At 42.8% G+C, this 16798-nt stretch overlaps 1 protein-coding gene across 6 annotated transcripts in view; it reads left to right on the forward strand.

The window, feature by feature from the left end:
• elmo1 (engulfment and cell motility 1 (ced-12 homolog, C. elegans)) overlaps positions 1-16798 on the forward strand; it is a 321507-nt gene that overhangs the window by 179097 nt on the left and 125612 nt on the right. For all 6 annotated transcript variants that reach the window (XM_068056594.1, XM_068056610.1, XM_068056619.1 and 3 more), the window contains one exon: positions 6988-7092. In XM_068056594.1, the coding sequence (XP_067912695.1) occupies positions 6988-7092 (105 nt within the window). The remainder of the gene's footprint in view (positions 1-6987; positions 7093-16798) is intronic.

The following is a 16798-nucleotide window of genomic DNA, read 5'->3' on the forward strand; positions in this document are numbered from 1 at the left end:
TGCTAAGTCTCTTCGACTTGCCACATTTTAGCTCTACCTTTATGGCTGCCCGCCAGCTCTGGCAATCACTGGCAACTGACTCCCACGACTTGTGATCAATGTCACAGGACTTCATGTTGCGTTTGCAGACGTCTTTAAAGCGGAGACATGGATGGCCGGTGGGTCTGGCACCAGTGACAAGCTCGCTGTACAGTGTGTCCTTGGGGATCCTGCCATCTTCCATGCGGCTCACATGGCCAAGCTATCTCAGGCGCCGCTGGCTTAGTAGGGTGTATATGCTGGGGATGTTGGCCGCCTCGAGGACTTCTGTGTTGGAGATACTGTCCTGCCACCTGATGCCAAGGATTCTCCGGAGGCAGCGAAGATGGAATGAATTGAGACGTCGCTCTTGGCTGACGTACGTTGTCCAGGCCTCGCTGCCGTAGAGCAAGGTACTGAGGACACAGGCTTGATACACTCGGACTTTTGTGTTCTGTGTCAGTGCACCATTTTCCTACACTCTCTTGGCCAGTCTGGACATAGCAGTGGAAGCCTTTCCCATGCGCTTGTTCAATTCTGCATCGAGAGACAGGTTACTGGTGATAGTTGAGCTTAGGTAGGCGAACTCTTGAACCACTTCCTGAGTGTGGTCGCCGATATTGATGGATGGAGCATTTCTGACATCCTGTCCCATGATGTTTGTTTTCTTGAGGCTGATGGTTAGGCCAAATTCATTGCAGGCAGCTGATGAGTCTCTGCAATCACTCTTCAGTATGAGATGTTAATGCAGCATCATCAGCAAAGAGGAGTTCCCTGATGAGGACTTTCCGTACTTTGGTCTTCGCTTTTAGACGGGCAAGGTTGAACAACCTGCCACCTGATCTTGTGTGGAGGAAAATTCCTTCTTCTGAAGACTTGAAAGCATGTGAGAGCAGCAGGGAGAAGAAGATCCCAAATAGTGTAGGTGCGAGAACACAGCCCTCTTTCACGCCACTCAGTACAGGAAAGGGGTCTGATGAGGCGCCGCTCTGCTGAATTGTGCCTTTCATAGTATCATGGAATGAGGTGATGATACTTAATAGCTTTGGTGGGCATCCAATCTTTTCTAGTAGTCTGAAGAGACCACGTCTGCTGACGAGGTCAAAGGCTTTGGTGAGATCAATGAAAGCAACATGGAGGGGCATCTGTTGTTCACGGCATTTCTCCTGTACCTGGCGAAGGGAGAACAGCATGTCAGTGGTGGATCTCTTTGCTCGGAAGCCACACTGTGCCTCAGGGTAGACACGCTCGGCCAGCTTCTGGAGCCTGTTTAAGGCGACACGAGCGAAGACTTTCCCCACTATGCTAAGCAGGGAGATTCCACGGTAGTTGTTGCAGTCACCGCGGTCACCCTTGTTCTTATAGAGGGTGATGATATTGGCATTGCGCATGTCCTGTGGTACTGCACCCTCGACCCAGCACAGGCAAAACAGTTTGTGCAGTGCTGAAAGTATAGCAGGCTTGGCACTCTTGATGATTTCAGGGGTAATGCCGTCCTTCCCAGGGGCTTTTCCGCTGGCTAGAGAATCAATGGCATCACTGAGTTCCGATTTTGTTGGCTGTACGTCCAGCTCATCCATGACTGGCAGAGACAGGGCTGCATTGAGGGCGGTCTAAGTGACAACATTCTCCCTAGAGTACAGTTCTAGGTAGTGTTCCACCCAGCGGTCCATTTGCTTGCGTTGGTCAGTGATTGTGTCCCTTGATTTAGATTTGAGGGGGGCAATTTTCTTGATGGTTGGCCCAAAAGCTCTCTTAATGCCATCATACTTTCCTCTGATATTTACTGTGTCAGAGGCCAGCTGAATATGACTGCATGACTGCCAGTAGTCATTTGCGCTGCGCCTGGCTGTTCTTTGTGCCGCGCTTCTGGCAGATTTAAGTGCTACGGATGTTAACTCGCTGGGGGCTTTCTTGTAGTTCAGCAGTGCGATGCGCTTAGCGGCTATGACAGGTTTCAGATCTTCAATGTGTGATTGAAACCAGTCTGCATTCCGCTTCACACGATTGCCATAGGTGGTCATTGCTGAGTCATGGATGGCGCCTCTGATGTGGGCCCACTTGGTCTCTGCATCCCCTGTAGAAGTAGTTTGAAGGGCTTTTTCAAGTGAATTTAGAAACTTACGTAACAGCTGTGGATGAGAAATTCTGCTAGTGTTGATGCGCGGGCGGCCCTTCTGCTTGGAGTGATGCACCTTCTTTGGTTTGAGGCTAACCTTGCTGCACACCAGGGAGTGGTCGGTGTCGCAGTCCGCACTGTGGAAACTGCGTGTGATTTGAACGCTGTTTAAAGAGGCTCGCCTTGTGACGATGAGGTCCAGCTGGTGCCAACGACGTGATCTTGAGTGCCTCCAAGAAACCTGGTGACAGGGTTTAGTGTGAAAGAACTAGTTGCTAATGCAGAGGTTATGATAGGTACACAACTCAAGCAGTCTCTGTCCATTCTCATTCATCCTTCCAATGCCAAAGCGCCCAAGGCAGAAGGGCCATGAGTCATGGTCGGCCCCAACCCTGACATTAAAGTCCCCCAGCAGAAATAGGTTGTTCGGTGTTGGGGATGCTACTAATGATGTTATGGAGTTCCTCAAAGAACCGGTCTTTCGCTTCAGGTGGGGAGCAGAGTTTTGGAGCATAGATGCTGAGTAGGTGTACTAGACCAGAGGTGGTGAACAGTCGGATGGACAGTATGCGTTCCGAGCCATTTGAGGGTGGCTCTATCATGCTGAGCAAAGAGTTTCTGATGGCGAAGCCCACTCCATGCTGTCTTGGTTCTTCAGGATCCCTACCCTGCCAGAAGAAGGTGTAGTCTTGCTCTCTTAGAGATCCGCTCGCAGGGAGGCGTGTCTCCTGAAGTGCTGCAATGTCCACATTGAGTCTACTGAGCTTGTTATTGATGATGGCGGTCTTCCGAGAATCGTTGATTTGTGTAAGGTCTTCCGACAGGCCAGGACACATAGTTCTGACGTTCCAGCTTGCAAAACGAAGGGCTGGTACCTTCTTTCCTTTTTTGATCGTGCTGTTTGGTGCGGTGTTACAGTCCACTTTTCGGGCAATGACCCTGAGCTCCAAGCACCCATTGAAGCAGGTGGACTGTGGCGGGACAGAACCTTACTGACCGGGGGCTGCCCGGTTTGAGGCGGGCGGTAGCCACCCTTCACGCCCCCTTATACCTTATGACCTCTGCAGCTTTCAGTGCAGTAGGCCAGTTCGTTCTCATCCTGTGTAATCCACCTTCATGGGACCACCCTTTCCTAGTTCTGTTCCTACCTGTCAATTCATGCTGAGCATATCTCCTGCAACGACTTCCTCTTACTCAGTATGGTCACCTCCAATGTTTCATCTTTGGCTCCCAGCAACTACTCATTGCTTAGCTACCATAAGCATATATCAATGATACTCAGCCTTACCTCTTTGCCACCGACCCTGGTCTCCATGGTTATTGCAGCACTGTCTGACTGCCTGTTGGGATGATCCAGAACTTCTTTCAGTTACAAATCAGCAAGACAAAGCCATGCTATTCAGTTCTCACCAGAAGCTCAAACCCTCTTCCCCACAATTCCATCGCCCTTGCCACCTGATCACTCAATATGACAATACCCAACCTTGATGTCCTATACAACCCTGATCTTGAATTCCTAAGCAGTTTCATGATCTCAGAATGTCCCCAACAGCTTTACATCCAACAATGTACTTTTGAAGTGTAGCCACAGTTCTGATGTGGGAAACATTTTAGCCAAATTGCACATAGCAAGGTCCTTCCAACAGCAATGAGCTAATGACCAGATAATCTGTTTCAATTATATTAGTTGAGGGATAAATATTGGGCAGTACACCTGGGTGGGGGCTGGTGGGTGATGGGGGAAATTTCCCTGTTCTTCTTTGAATTGTGCCATGGGATCTTTTACATCCACTTGAGAGGGTTGGTGGTGCCTCGGTTTAATGTCACATCCGCAAGACGGAACCTCTGACTGAAGAGCCAGCCTAGACTTTTTGTTCAAGTATCTGGAGTGTGACTTGAACCCATGACTCAGAGAGTGCTATGACTGAGCCACAGTAGGACCAAGTTATTGGCTAATTTTTGATTTGCACCACTGATGGGAAAGGGACCCTGCCAGCAGCACAGCCTTGGAAAATTAACCCCTGGATTTTTTACGTGTCTTCTTCAGGCCCCTTTAAATTCTGAGACTTGATCTTTAAAAATCCTTAACCAGAAACTTTGACCTCTGCATACAGTTGTGTTAAACCAATTGGAGGTAATATTTAATATTACATGCTTGACCTTTTCCAGTGAAATGAACAAGGCATTGAAGTACACATTTGACATTTCAAATTTTGTTGTTGACATTTCATTTTTTTAATAAAAAGAGTTGAAGATTGCCTCAAGTCACATTTTTGAAATTTAGCTCGAATATGATGACACCAGAAGGGAATGAAAGCCCTAAAATAAATGGGACAGTTGTGGAAACTCTTTCCAGTTTTTAGAAACAGTCAGAGATCTATTGATCAAATTCACATATTTGTCACTTCTAATTCTGCTAAATGTAAACACACGCTTGTTTTTGTTATGATGTTTAAATCTTTTAAATTTCAGTCTCTTTTATATGATCAAGTCTCAATAAGCTAGAATTTGCTGTCAAAATAACAGTGAGGCAAATGCCTCTTGTGGTTAATGATGCATAAATGGCACAGCAACTTTAGGCAAGGGGCAGATGCACAGATAAACATGGATATTCAAAAGTTGCTGCCCAAGTTGTGCAGCTCCCTTGTTTCCTTCACAAATGGCACCTCGCTGTTTGCTGCGCCATTAAAATGCATTAAATGGTATGAAGTTGCTGTATTTCCGCAGTAGATATGAACTAAATTTGACACAGAGATTGAGTCTTGTCCATTTCAGTCCAAGTATCTGTTTCACAACGTGAAAAGCTTTTAATTACAATCAATCAACCTTTCTGACTCTGAAAATTAACTCTTGCAAGTGTGGAGTCTCATTTTTTCAGCTCTTAATTATTGGAGATTATAAAAATGTCATTTAAAAAATTTTTCTTTTCCTTTTGGTCTCTCTTTTTTCTTAATCCAATCTTTCTCTCTTTATTTCTGTTTATGTGCTGGAATTCACCCACTCTAATTTATGCTTCCTTCTTCACCTGTTATTTTCACAATACTTCAATCTGCTTGGTTAAGGAGATACACAGTTGCTTGCCCTGCTCAGTCAGGTTCAAGATGCCCTAGTTCTCTTGCTGCAAAGATATCAGCTCACACTTTACAGCAATCTATCACACAGTAAATTAAAAGATTTAATTGTCAGATGCTGTTGGATGCCTTGCTCTTCATATGATGTTTCTTTTATATCAATTTTAAGTGTATACCCTTGTGACACAGACTTTCCTTATAATGGTGATGTTTCTAAATAATTCTCTTGAAATAGAGTAATGTAGCAAAAGATGAAAAGTTCACTGGCCAAGATCCTAGCTTGAATTTGATTTATTGGGTGATCAGCTATGCCTCTATGTAGTTCATCTCTGAGCCAGAAGGTCAAAGACTCAAGATTCACTTCAGAGATTTGGGCACAACATCTAGTCTCGTGCTCCAGTGCAGTACTGAGGGAATACGGCACTGTCAGAGGTGTCATCTTTTAGATGAGACGGTAAACTATTAAATCCCGTGACACTATTTTAAAGAAGAGCAGTGAAGTTCTTCCTGCTGCCCTGACTAATAATTATCCCTCAACCAACATTACTAAAACAGATTATCTGATCATTATGACATTGCTGGTTGTGTGACCTTGCTATATGCAAATTGGCTGCTGTGGTTCCTCCATTACAACAATAATTATGTATCAAAAGTGCTTCCATTTGCTGTAAGATGCTTTGGATGTTCTGAAGTTGTCGAAGGCACTATATAATTGCAAGTCTGTCTGTCTTGGTCCTATGACTCTCCTTTCTTAGAGTTACCCATGTTAGTAATCCAAAAGAATCAGAAACTCATTGCGGAATCGCAGTGATACAGGGTGTTGGTGCGTTATTTTTTTCTATGTCACATAGAAGGAGGAATAACTTCTATTATTGCATGAAAAGGTCAGACAGGAATAGACCATCTGGTCTATTGAACCTTTCGCATACAGTGGTGATGCCTTATGCATCAGTTCAAAAGATTCCCTACCCCATAGGTGCCATGGGAGAGGTGAAAATCCAGATCAAAAACCTAAAGGCAATTAGGGAGGAATCTGGAGAATTCTTCTCTGCTCCCTCTGGACAGCTGAAATTAGTCTAGGAGACCACATTGACTGTGACTAACATTAATTGGTGCCTAACTCTTGTATGATGCAATCTCCGGACCAGCACTTAAGCCCATAGTTAATCAGTCCTCACCGCATAAACTGGCAGCCTGTTCCACGGATCTATTAATCCCTGATAAGGGGTCGGGAGGGATGGGACTAGAAACCTCCTAACTTCTAATCTTTTTTTTCCCCTTGTATTATTTATAAACTTACAAACTTAAGTATCTGTGGATAAGTGATGGACAAAGGCATTCTTTCAAAAGATTTGAAAGAGTAGGATTTGAAAGGGAGAAATAAGGAGACAATTTTTACACATTGGGCTATGATGATTTGGAATGCACTGCCTGAGAAGGTGGTAGAACCAGATTTAATGGTAACTTTCAAAAGGGAATTGAATATATATTTGAAGGGGAAAATTTTGCAGGGCTATGGGGAAAGAGCAGGGGAGTTGGGACTAAATTAAATAGGTCCTTCAAAGAACCGCACAGGCATGATGGGACAAATGGCCTCCTGCTGTGCTGTATGGTTCTATGATTTGTATAAGAATGCGATCCACCCAACCTGTGTATTCATAAGCATGTTTTACCTACTTACTTTTTGGTGTGATTGCCACTGGTTAAGACTTAGCAAAGCTGCATTCTTATGAGCTGGAGTTCTGTTTGTAAACTCTTTTTTTTCTTCCCTCCATCTAGAATCATGTGAATCCGGCCATGGATTTTACTGAGACCCCACCAGGAATGCTGGCCCTTGACAACATGCTGTACTTTGCCAAGCACCACCAGGATAATTACATTAGGGTAAGACCTGTCACTTAATCTCATTTGTAGTTACTGCAGACATCCAGATCTTTGCACTCCTGACTGATGCCATGTACATGGATCTGGAATGCAAAAGGAAGAAAGTTGTACAGAACCTTGGCCAGGACCTGTCTGGAGTTCTGCGTTCAGTTTTGGGCACCGCAACTCAGGAAGGGTTAGGGGGTGCAGTGCAGATTCACCAGAATAATACTGGGGTTAAATTGCGAGGATGTCATGCTTAAGCTAGGCTTGTATTCCCTTTATAAAAAGGTTATGGGATGATCTGATCAAGATGTTTGCAGTGAAAAAGGAATTAGATAGGATAGATGTAGAGAAATTATGTCCCCCGATGGGGGAATCAACAGAGAGGGGACATAATCTAAAATTAGAACCAGGCAATTCACAAGTGAAGTCAGGAAATGCTTTTTTCCTGTAAAGGGATGGTAGTAACCTGGAATTGTCTCCTCCAAAAGGCTGTGAATGCTGGGAGATTAGAGCTTTCAAGGCTGAGATCGATAGATTTTTGTTAGGTAAGGGTGTTGAGGGTATTTGGAGGTAAAGTACAGATCAGCCATGACCTAATTGAATAGTGGAGCAGGCTCGAGGGGCCTACTTCTATAATTTGTTTACACCACCAGCTATATCTCTGTAGTTCAGATGCATTTTATTTGCATAATTTATTTACTTATCAGAATTGGTGCCATCTCACTGCCATGCTAGAGCTACTTCAGTCAGACTCCTAAATACAGTTAAGTAGAATTACATAATTTTTTACAGCACAGAAACAGGCCATTCAGTGTAACTGATCTATTCAGTGTAACTGGTATTTATGCTTTACACGAGCCTCCTCCCACTCTACTTCATCTCATCCTATCTGCATACCCTTCTATCTCTTTCCCCCTTAGCTCCCCCTTAACCTTATCTATGCTAATCGCTTGAACCACTCCAGGTAGTGAGTTGTGCATTATTGCCACTCTCTGGGTAAAAGTATTTCTCCTGAACTCCTTATTGGATTTATTAATGACTACCTTATAATTAAGACCCCTGGTTTTAGACTGTCCCACATTTTACCCCTCAAGGAACATTATCTCTATATCCTATCAAACCTCTTCATAATTTTAAAGATCTATATCAGGTCATCTCTCAGCCTTCTTTGTGTTAATAATTTATCATTACTTCTATAAATGTGACTCATCGGTACTATAGACGTAAAATATATTTTGGAATCCATCAGTGTACCGATGGCAGCAGTGAATGCTAGGGCCGTATACCAGCTGTGATGAGTGATCTATTTATTACATTGTAGCATGTATAATGTTTTTTTTAAAGAAAAGGTCAGTAGTTAGAAATTGACTACTGAGTAGGTTGATGGGTTGTAGGCCAGTGGAAAATGAGTTGAGTGAGTGCTGAAGAGAGAACTGGGGAATTTTTTTTTATCCAGGAGTGGAGGATAATGGAGATGATCAGGTGATATACACAGAAGGGAAACGAGGAGGTTGGTGATGCTCTTATCAATGATGGAAAAGTCAAAGGTGAACAAAGGCTTTCATAATGGTGAAGGGTGGCTGAGGAATGGTGCATGAATTGAAATATGGGATGAGGCTGAATAAGGATTGACATATAGAGAAATTAAAGGATAAACAACAGTGGAAATTTGAAATTGGCAAGGACTAGGACATTCTCATGAAAATAGTAAGGCGATTTCAGCACTGGGCTTTGGAGAGTGGTTGACAATAAATATGTTGAAAAGAAGGTGGGAGGTCTGGTGAAGAATTAGGGGCTCAAAGAGAAAAGGGGGCTGGAGAGGCAGGTGTGTAGCTGGGCAGGTGGGCCTGATGAAGTGAAAGCCATCATTGGTCAGCCAGGTTGAGATCAAGTCCAGAATACTAATAGAGTCAACCAGATTGAAGCTATGGATGGGAATAGCTTCATGTGCAAATTAGCAGACCGCTTGTGGGGCAGTCTGTAGTGGACCAGTAATGCAAGGCCTGCCAAAGGAGGTTGGTGGGAGGGGTGGATAATGTGGAGAGAAAGGAGCGTGAAGAAGGTAGGAGAGGTTTACCCTTGAGTGTGCAGCATGTGCAGATGAAGAGAAGAAATGAAGCAGATGGTGTTGCTACTTGGGCTCACTGAGGCATGTGCTACAGTGAGTATGGTGGAGGGTACATAGAAGAAGAGAAGAGAAGCCTTGGGCCCATCAAGGAGCTACTTTAGTCTGGGGTTATGACTGGTGACAGTAGAGTAGATGAGCATGAATTTAATATCATCACCAAAAGAACAAAGGGAGAAGTTAGGAGAAACTCAGAGGGTTGCTCGGACATGGAATGTCGTCCCAGTAACAGTGGTAGCAAAATCCATTAAATCGTTTTTAAAATGGAAATGGATAAGTTGTTGAAAGAGAAAAAAAAATAAGCGGTACATGAAAAAGGCCAGGAAAGTGGGACTATGTAAATAGGTATTTCAGAAACCCAGCACTGGTGCAATGGCATGAATGGCCTCCTGCATGCTGTGAAATTCTAAGGAGTGATGAAAGTAGCATGAGAGGCAAAGAGGACTATAGCAGTTAACTGAAGGAAGGGAGGTGATGGGAGTGAAAGCTAGGACTGGTAGAGGAGGGGAATACAGGTGTTAGGGGCAGAATGAACTAGGAAAACAGAGGTTGGGTTGCTTGAGCCCAGAGTGACGGCCAACAAACATGCAAAGTAGAGAGAAGAGGTAACGGTGATTTTCATACAGAAACCTGTACCTATATGTAGAGGATACTGACTTGAAGTCTGCAGAGGTGCAGGAGCTCTTTCAAGCCAGGTCTTCAGGGATCACTTTTTCTACCTAGTGTATATGGACTTATCTTTGTAATAGGTGACTTACACTGGCAAATTCATACCAGCATGGGCTCAGTCTTATCACAGTGTGATTTTGCACATATCAACTGGGTGATAAGACAGCCCTGTGAAGTACTGAAGAAGGGCCTATCTACTTGGAGATAGCATCATACTACTTCAAGTTTATAAAGCCTCAGTTATGGATTAGTCTTTTACTATCTTTTTATCTTCATGCATGAAAAGTGGACTTCAGAATAGAATTATCAACTGTGCCGCTGTACTGCTCATTGCACAAGCAAATTAAATTTGGAGCATGAAATCGTGTTGCTGAGAGAATTTTTTAAGTGTCAGAATTCATCATGTATTTGTATTAACTGGTATTAGCTGGTGTTTTGTAAAACTTTTTTGAGGATTCCAAAATTAATAATTGTTGGGGGGTGGGGGGTACACGGGGAGAAACTAAACGACAATTTAAAGGCTTTATTCAGAGACTGCTGTAAATAACCAAAGGGTCCACTGTGTCACAATGCTGATTATCCTTTATTATATTGTTATTTAAACAAAAATATATTATTTGAAGGCTATTGAATATTCAAACGTATGTATCTGCAAAATATCTATAAATCTACGGTTAGGAAGGATGGGATTGGATAAAGTCCTTTGCTGACTCCAGCATCCTTCTCCTGGGATTGACTTTTCTCCCGACTGCCTCCGGGTAATTTTCCACCGTGTACTGGCATTGGGTGAGGTTCTCCATTGCCAGCATGTACTTAAAAATTTAGCCTTGCTTGCCAACTTAAACTTTAAAAAAAAAACCTAGCCAACAACCCTTTTAAAAAGTCACTTAACAATAGCAATCAATATGCAACATACTTCTCAGTCATTAAATAAATGTAAAGCTTGAACATAACTAGCGGAGACGTAAAGAAATTAGATTCTTCATTTCTGTTTTCTACCTTTCTGTCAGTGAACTCTGTGAGTCAGTGGTAAAAATCCCCTTGAAGAGTTTACCAGCCAGTGATAAGGACATAAGAAATGGGAGCAGGAGTAGGTCAGATGGCTCCCTGAACCTGCTATGCCATTTCAATAAGATTGTGGCTGCTACCTCAACTCTACTTCCCACCCTGTCCCCTTATCTGTTGATTCCCTTAGTGTCCAAAAATCTTGAATATACTCAACAGCTGAGCATCCACAATCCTCTGAGTAAAGAAATTTCTCCTCAGCTGACCCCTTATCCTGAGGCTCCTGGTTCTAGACTCTGCAGCCAAGGGAAACAGCCTCTCAGCATCTACCCTGTTAGGCCCTCTAAGAGTTTTATACATTTCCATTCATACAAACTCCAGAGAACCCAGGCCATTCTACTCACTTTCTTCTCTTAGGACACCCTTTTTGGCCCTTTAATATCCCCTCTGGTCAGTTTCAATTCTTGTAATATTTCTGTCCCTCCATGCCACCCTTTCCCAACACAAATTGTTTCAGGTATGTTTAGAGATACAGCACTGAAACAGACCCTTCAGCCCACCGAGTCTGTGCCGACCATCAACCACCCATTTATACTAATCCTACACTAATTCCATATTCCTACCACATCCCCACCTGTCCCTATATTTCCCTACCACCTACCTATACTAGGGGCAATTGCTAATGGCCAATTTACCTATCAACCTGCAAGTCTTTGGCATGTGGGAGGAAACCGGAGCACCCGGAGGAAACCCACGCAGACACAGGGAGAACTTGCAAACTCCACACAGGCAGGACCCAGAATTGAACCCAGGTCGCTGGAGCTGTGAGGCTGCGGTGCTAACCACTGCGCCACTGTGCCGCATTGATTCCTTCCAGGATATCTTTTGAGCTACACAGAATGTGCAAAATCCTCGCCCTCTGCGTCTATAAGTAAGTTACTTTGATACCTGGAATGAAATTTTTAAAAACTTACAAAAAATTCAAAGGTCACCAACAGTGAACTGCATTAATTCCTGATAAAAATCCTCTAACTCCAGCCAGTACCATGTCTTTACAGAAGCCAGACCACATAGTCAGTGATTACTCAAGATATTGGAACCTTTGAGATTTTTAGTTTTGTTTTTGCTGCAATTATTGCTGCCCATAATAACTTTGATCTGTTGGGCTTGAACTCTTGTACCCATGAGGTCTAATTAGTGGAACCTTCAGAAAAGCATCTTTCTTTCTTCACAGGGTTTTCAAGGAACACCATCCAGAGTCAAGACTTTAAACTTGCACAAAATAGTCTGAGGCCACCATTTATCAGACACATTTGGAAATTAGATATCCCTGCTGATCATTTCTATAGGCATTAGTTGGCACACACCACTAACGATGTTAAATAAAAACAAGAAATGCTGGAACCACTCAGCAGGTCTGGCAGCATCTGTGGAAAGAGAAGCAGAGTTAACGTTTCGGGTCAGTGACCCTTCTTCGGAACTAACGATGTTAGCCCATCTTGTTCCCACTTTGTTAATCCAGTGTGTTACGACCAGGTGAGAAAGGTGTCTAGGGGTCTATTTCAGCCATCACCTGGTCTTATTGTAACAGGGTTTTGTTTTTTTAAACACACTGTGTTTTGAGCTCCCCCTTGGTGAATCCTTGTTCACCGCTTTCCAGTTATAAGGCAAAGAAATGAGCACAAACAGGCCTTCTTAGGTTTAAAGGAGAAACGTGAAATTTATTAAAACTTAAACTCTAATTCGGTTAACGCCTACGGATACATGCAGCGCACCACGCTGGCATGCATACACGATACACACATGCAAATAGAGACAGAAAAGAGCAGAAGAAAAAAATAAAGTAGAGGTTTGAGGCAATATCAGAAGAGTTTCTTGTTACTGTGCTTCGAGCTCACTGTAGTCCTATTGTAGGTAGTTTTGCTTTTTGTTGAGGCCCAGTATTCTTCTTAAACCTTGGTCACCTTAGGAGATTTTTCTCTCTTGGGGTTCATGTGTCTTCAATGGGTCTTCAATTCCATGAGAAAGAGATGGGAGCAGACAGGAGAGAGAGGTCTTTTCAGTCCAGGAGCAAACAGCTTTCTGAGTTTTAAAACTCTCTGACAAGTTCAAATTCAAAAAGCCAACAGAAAGTTAGTCATGTGACTAGGCAGGGACTGATTCCTTTTTTTTTCCAACATTGTCAGCTAGTATGCCAAAAAGGTCTTTCCGGCGAGGGGCCTGGCAATTCCTTGTGATAGGCCCTTTAAGTCCTTAAGTTTTAATGTTCATGTGGCGAAATAATGTATGCCTCATTCTTGGCAGGTGGGGGCCTGCATGACAAATGTTTTATTGCTGGATCCACAGAGCTGCTAGAATTTAATTTCAGAAGAGGAAAAAAGTGGCAAATAGCTGGTGTTCTGTTTTTAATCGTTAACTTAAAGATGTCACTATCCAGTTTGCACTAGCGGAGATGAAGGAACATGTAGCTAGTAGCACTACTTATGAGGGCCATTAATTATCCGACCGATGAGATAGGCTCACAGTCTGCTTTGATGAAAGTTGTGATCAATGAGAAGAAAGCACTATACCAGCTTTATATGCTTGCAGTCTTTCTGAGGTTGCATGTTATTCATTGTAAGTACTTCGAACTGTTTCATCACAGCAACTCTCAAGTTTCCCATCTCTTGTAAGAGGAACATTGAGTCACTGGCACATATTCCATTTATCAGAATGGTGTGAGCCAGTCCCAGAAGAGACTCCTCTGTCCTGCATTTCAAATGGGGATTAAAGAAATCTGAAAATAAAGCTACTGCCAGCAGCAAAATAAGATAACGACAGTGTTTATTATGGATTAGCATAACATTCTTCCAGCTCTATAAACATCAGATGTAACTTTTAGCAAAAAGGAAAGAGCAGAATATATTCTGGTTGTTCAGTCAGATGTAATTAATGCAGGGATCGGAGACTGTCATAGCCTATAGACAGGGAATAATGCAAGGAGAAAACTTATACTGACTTCAGAAAATTGTTATTGAATTGCTTTATCATGTCAGTAAACTTGCATACTGATCCATGGTCTCTCTGCACTTAGGCTGCCAATCCTCTCAGATTGCCCTGGCATCTCCAGTAATTATAGGTAAATCTCGTGGACACTGCTCTGAGCAACTTGGAGGAAAAATCAATGGGGCAAATTGGCATATTTTTAATTTTCATTTATATATTCATAGAATGATGCAGCAGAGAAGGAGACTAATCAGCCCATTGTGCCTTTGATGGCTCTTTGATAGAGCTATTTAGGGATGATGCCCACGTCCCATGAATGAATAAAAAAAAATCCAATTAGTCTCACTTCACTGCTCTTTGCCCTTATCCTTGAATTTTTCTTGCCTTTATATGTCTAACCAATATCTTTTCAAAATTTATCATTGAATCTGCTTCCACCGCCCTTTCGTGCAGTGCATTCCAGATCACTTTTTAAAAAAGAATTCTCTTCATCTCCCCTCTGGTTCTTCTGCCAATTATTTAAAATCTGTGTCCTCTAGTGAAGACTTTCCTGCTACTGGAAATAGTTTCTCCTTATTTACTCTATAATAGCACAACATGATTTTGTACACCTTTAGCAATCTCTCCTTAACCTTCTCTGGGGAGAACAACCACAACTTCTCTAGTCTCTCTATGTAACTAAAGCTCCTTGTCCCTGATACCATTCCAGTAAATCTCCTCTGCACTCTCTCTAAGGCTTTGACACCCTTCTTAAATGTTTGGTGCCCAGAATTGGACACAGTACTCCACCTGGGGCTTAACCACTGGTTTATAAAGGTTTATTTAGCGCAGTGTACTCTTTGCTTCGATTTATGAAGCCAAGGATCCCATATGCTTTTTAACAGCCTTCTCATCTTGTCCTGCCAACATCAAAGATTTGTGTACATACAGTGTTTTCCAACAGCACCTTTAAAATTGGATTAGTTTATTCTACCTCCCCTCATTCTTCCCACTAAAATGCGTCACTACATGTCTCTGCGTTAAGCTTCATCTGCCATGTGCCTGTCCATTTCACCAGCCTGCCTGTCCTCCTGAAGTCTGCTACTGTCTTTTTCACTGTTTACTACATGTGAGTTTTATGTTAGCTGCAGACTTTGAAATTATGCACTGTATACCCAAGTCCAGGTGATTAATAAAGATCCAAAAGAGCAGATGTGCTAATACCAATCTTTGAGGGACACCACTGTATACTTCCCTCCAGTTTGAAAAACAACTATTCACCACAACTGTGTTTTCTGTTCCTTTGCCAATTTCGTATTGACGCTACCATTAGTTATAAAAATATTGGAGCAGGATTTTTTTTAAACTATTTACCTGAGCGGGGTTGTGGGGTGTGGGGCTGTGGTTGGAGATGGGAGATCATGTGAGGACACCTCCAAGAATATGTCCAACAAAAAGTTAGCAAACCTCTATACTGACACAAATATTTGCAAAAAAAAGTGTCTGATATTGATAAATTGCTTGTGTTCCAGGTGATCAAAGAGCCTGTGAGCTTTCAATCTATCATTGCCTGTGATTTAATGTTTTCCCTTTACTGACATCATGACACTTCTCAACCATCTCACCATAAAGCAGTAAAAACAAAATATATATTTTTTTAAATTACAAAGCACAAATGTATCAATTAACTTGTCCGGCTTTCCCCTTCTTGTAGAAGCAGCATGATAACATTTTCCAGCCCTCTGACCAAATTGGACTCTGGGTACACTTTGCAAGCAACCACTCTGCCCTCAGAGCTGTCATTCCCCAAGAGCCATTGTGGCTTTCTTTAGTAAGGAAACTCAGCAGCCACCATTGGCCGTCTCTTCCAAGCATCTGTCTCCCACACCCGGCAGCAAAGAGTATAAATTCCATGGAGCAACGCCTGATGAGATGACTCTGTCCAGTTCCTTGCGTTTCTTTCCTTCATGTGCACCATCCTGATCTGCCTGTGATTTCTCTGGGGCATATTGATCTCTTCCCATTATCTACCCCTGAAGTAATGCAAGTATTGCAGGAAATGGGAGGGAGGGGAATGTTGAATGAACAAGCAGGACAGAGAGGTAAAATTACAGTGGAAGTGAAAAGAAATGAGCGCGACGAAGCAGGAAGAGAAGAAAAGAGAACGACATGAAGGCAGGGAAGGAATAAGGGAGTGAAGGCGAGGGTGAAGAAAAGCAACTTTATATCAACAGTCCTGCGGTACAGGAAACAAAGTGACTGACACTGTTAAAAACATCTGGCGGTAAAAAACTGGTATCAGTTAAAATGACTATGAAGCTACTGGATTGTTGTAAAATCCCAACTGTTTCACTTCTGACTCAGGTGAGCCACGGCTGACACAGATCATGCATTAGATTGTGGGCGGCCATGGGAGCCTGTGGGTCATTTCCCTTTCTTAACAATTACTTCGAACTGGATTTTGTTCTTGTGCCAGACAGCCTAAAGTGAGAACAAAGTGCTAGAATCGAAGTAGAATTGTTGTTATTAACAGAGGCATAGAGTACAGTTGTGAGCCTGCCAAATGCAGCCTGAAGTCTGAACAGCAGGAGTATCATCATACGATGTGGTTCACCTGAGCCAGGAACTATAATTCTAATGGCAGCTTGTATAGTGAATGTGTTAAAAGGAAATTTCTTCGCAAGTTATTTGTTGCTGTAGTTTTGCATTGATTCTCATAGAACAATTGGTGGTTGCTGTCCTGATTTGTTTATTCATTGCTAATTTAAATATATATTGAATATTCTGATGCCCTTTGTTGTGGAATCTCACAAATCTGACATGCCGTGGTTGATTAGACAATAAATCGCAGTGCCTGGAATAGTAATACATTGTGTATGGGACAGTTCAAGTGTAGCAGTGGGGGAGGGCGGTTCGGGAGTGTGGTTTCAGATTGAAATATTGCAATGGCATCAAGAC

Source organism: Heterodontus francisci, chromosome 2, assembly GCF_036365525.1.
Source record: "Heterodontus francisci isolate sHetFra1 chromosome 2, sHetFra1.hap1, whole genome shotgun sequence".
Taxonomy (NCBI): Eukaryota; Metazoa; Chordata; class Chondrichthyes; order Heterodontiformes; family Heterodontidae; genus Heterodontus; species Heterodontus francisci.